This window comes from Melospiza melodia, unplaced genomic scaffold (genome assembly GCF_035770615.1).
Source record: "Melospiza melodia melodia isolate bMelMel2 unplaced genomic scaffold, bMelMel2.pri scaffold_34, whole genome shotgun sequence".
Classification (NCBI taxonomy): Eukaryota; Metazoa; Chordata; class Aves; order Passeriformes; family Passerellidae; genus Melospiza; species Melospiza melodia.
The window spans coordinates 5,164,379-5,167,953 of record NW_026948659.1 but is presented as its reverse complement, the minus strand read 5'-3'; the positions used below and the strand labels follow the sequence as shown (position 1 = coordinate 5,167,953).

The 3,575-nt window shown below is 56.2% G+C and overlaps 1 protein-coding gene across 1 annotated transcript; it reads left to right on the top strand.

The window, feature by feature from the left end:
* Window positions 1-1,734: 1,734 nt before the first annotated feature.
* On the top strand, window positions 1,735-2,220 carry LOC134434300 (olfactory receptor 14J1-like; the record flags this gene model as incomplete). Its single annotated transcript, XM_063182977.1, has 1 exon — window positions 1,735-2,220. A coding segment is annotated over one exon (486 nt), but the record flags the coding sequence as incomplete, so codon positions are not given.
* Between the last annotated feature and the right edge of the window lie 1,355 nt (window positions 2,221-3,575).

Here is a 3,575-nt window from a genome sequence, read left to right as displayed (position 1 = left end):
CTGTAGGGCCAAGGAGAGGGCACAGAGATTTGAGTGTGTGAGTGGTGGCACAGAGAGATCAGGAACAGGGAAACACCTGCAGGAGGGAAATCTCCAGGAAGCAGAGAGAAGATTGGGCAATGAGAGAAAACAAAACCCAGCAATGCTGTGGCAGGGAGAGTTTAAAGATGCCCAAAGGATCCCCTCCAGTGCAGCCCCTCCCTCTGAACAAGCCCCCTCCCTCCTGTGCCCCAGCCCAGCCTCTGCCCTCAGGGCCGGGGCTCCAAGGCGTGCAGCCCCTCCTGTGCAGGCAGAGCTGCAGCAGAGCCGTGGGGCAGCTCTGCAGCCCCGGGCCCAGTTCCCCCTGCAGAGCACAGAGCTGGGAGCAGTTGCCCGGCCCTGGGGGCTCTGGAGTGGGCACAGCTGGCTCAGGGTGGCGCTGTCCCCGGTGCCCGGCTCTGGGCAATGCTGTCAGAGCAGCCAGGGAAGGAGCTGCATCTCCCTAAATCCAACGCCATCATAAGGACACCTGGAATATCCCTGAAATTTCAGTCCAAGCTTTGAGCTCCCCTCCAGGATACAAACCTGTCCTGTAGCATCTCTGTGTTATCTAAAAGCCCCACGGTGAGACACAGAAGGTCTGTGATGAGAAAATGCTGTTGGGTTGGTGAAATGAGCTCTGTCTGTCCCTGGGTACAAACGTGGGGCTGAGACCTTGAGAAGGGGATGGACATTTGGTGGACAGTGGGGATCCATCTGCTCTCAGCAATGTCAGGATGACTTTTAAAGGAAACATGGGAGGGTGATCATCCTCTGTCTGGGAAAGGTGAAAGCCCAGAGAATCCTGGAACAGGACAGGGTGACAGACCTCCTTCCCTCCCTCTCCACTCACCACCCTGCCTCAGAAAACTCACTGTTCTTCCTGAGGGCAGCAGAAATGCAGAGAATTTCTGACATGCAAAAATAATCAGCAGGGGAAATGAAGAAAAGCTATAAATAACACTAGTACATTTAAACAGACATTACCATTCCTGTTCTGTGGCAGTGGGAGCGCAGATGCTGACAGGGCCTTCTGTGTTAACAGAGATTCAAAGAGGAACAAGAGGACAGGTCCCTGTCCCTCTCCTATGTCTGCACAGCAAGGCTGAACTATAAAAACCTCTGTGTGTACCTGCCCTGAACCTGAAGTCCCAGTCAGGAAGCACCAGCCAGGGCTCCACACTTGGAGCTGAAGGAAAATCTGCTGGAAATTATAAAGGGTGTCAGAGTGTTACAGGAGAAGGGTCTGTGGGAAAATGCTTTGATTTTGCTGGAAGAAGTTTCTCCTAACCAGTCACTGACTTTTCTCCATGAACAGCTTCCAATGGCCAGAGACAGCAAATGTCCAACCACAGCTCCATCAGGCACTTCCTCCTGCTGGCATTGGCAGACACGCGGCAGCTGCAGCTCCTGCACTTCTGCCTCTTGCTGGGCATCTCCCTGGCTGCCCTCCTGGGCAACGGCCTCATCATCAGCGCCGTAGCCTGCGGCCATCACCTGCACACACCCATGTTCTTCTTCCTGCTCAACCTGGCCCTCAGCGACCTGGGCTCCATCTGCACCACTGTCCCCAAAGCCATGCACAATTCCCTCTGGGACACCAGCACCATCTCCTACAAAGGATGTGCTGCACAGCTCTTTTTCCTTCTGTTCTTCATCTCAGCAGAATTTTCCCTCCTGACTGTCATGTGCTATGACCGCTACGTGTCCATCTGCAAACCCCTGCACTACGGGACCCTCCTGGGCAGCAGAGCTTGTGCCCACATGGCAGCAGCTGCCTGGACCAGTGCCTTTCTCTATTCACTGCTGCACACAGCCAATACATTTTCCCTGCCCCTGTGCCATGGCAATGCCCTGGGCCAGTTCTTCTGTGAAATCCCCCAGATCCTCAAGCTCTCCTGCTCCAAATTCTACCTCAGGGAACTTGGGCTCATTGTGGTTGGTGCATCTTTAGGTTTTGGTTGTTTTGTGTTCATTGTTTTCTCCTATGTGCAGATCTTCAGGGCTGTGCTGAGGATCCCCTCTGAGCAGGGACGGCACAAAGCCTTTTCCACCTGCCTCCCTCACCTGGCCGTGGTCTCCCTGTTCCTCAGCACTGGCACATTTGCCTACCTGAAGCCCTCCTCCATCTCCTCCCCATCCCTGGATCTGGCCCTGTCAGTTCTGTACTCGGTGGTTCCTCCAGCCCTGAACCCTCTCATCTACAGCCTGAGGAACCAGGAGCTCAAGGCTGCAGTGTGGAGACTAACGACTGGATGGTTTCAGAAGCACTAAACTGCTGGACAGTTTCAACAAATCTGTTGTAATAAAAGCAATCTTCAATACTTTGTGTAAGTTTCATTTTGGAAGTTCTTTATCTTTGCTTTAAATTTTAAATATTTTCTTCAAAGATATGTCATTGTTTGTGCCAACTTGGTGTTGCCAGTGCTGCTGCCGTGACCCTGCCCCGCTGCCCTGGTGGGCCTGGTGTTGCTGCAGGGCCTGAGTGCTCTCGGGGCCGGGCACAGCCCTGGGGGTGGCAGTGCTGGGGCTGCAGCAGGGACAGGCCATGGGCCCTGCTGGGGCAGCAGTGACCCCTCAGCCCAGGGCCTGGGGGCTCCAGGCTCCTTGCCCAGGCTCTCTCAAGAACACGCCCAGGCCAATACCCAGCACAGAAAAGCCCCGTGAGCAGCCCCAGGCTGGCCGTGGGCAGGCTGGGGGCAAACAGCATGGCTGGGGCTCTGCAAGGGCCCTGGGGCAGACGGGAAGGAGCAGCAGAGCAGAGGCTGATCCATCCCCAGTGCGCTGCACAGACCAGGGCAGCGTCCCAGAGCATCCTGATGGAGCTGCCAACAACATCCCCCCTCTGCAGCCCTGGCCTCTCCCCCAGCTCACACAGGTGCACCATCCTTGCAGGCACAGACATGGCAGCACTGGCTCAGCAGCCGCTGTTTGCATTGCACAGAGCAGAGGGAGCACCCCCATGCTGTTGGTGTGGGGACATGAACCGGAGGGGGCACAAATGCCATCAGCCCCTGGGGCCAGCAAGGGCTGGGGGACACCAGGGAAACCACTCAGGTTTGTTCTGGCATCTGCAGTCAGCCAGAAAGTTTGTACCCATGAGCTGGGAGTATCCTGTCCGGCAGCAGACGGTGTTGCAGCTTCTCCATGGGTGGTTTCACATGGGTGCCAGAATCAGCAAGGTTGGGAAAGACCTTGAAGATCATCAAATCCAACCTGTGCCCTGACACCTCCTTGTCTCCCTGAGCCTCCTCTTCTCCAGGATAAACAACCCCAGTTCCCTCAGCTGCTCCTCACAGGACTTGTTTTCCAGACCCCTCCCCAGCCTTGCTGCCCTTCTCTGGACACACTCCAGCTCCTCCACGGCCTTCCTAAACTGCGGCCCAGAACTGGACACAGCACTCGAGGTGTGGCCTCACCAGTGCCGAGTGCAGGGGAAGAATCACTGCCCTGCTCCTGCTGGCCACACCATTCCTGATCCAGGCCAGCAGCCATTGGCCTTCTAGCCCACCTGGGCACACTGCTGGCTCATGTCCAGCCTGCTGTCCATCAGTGCC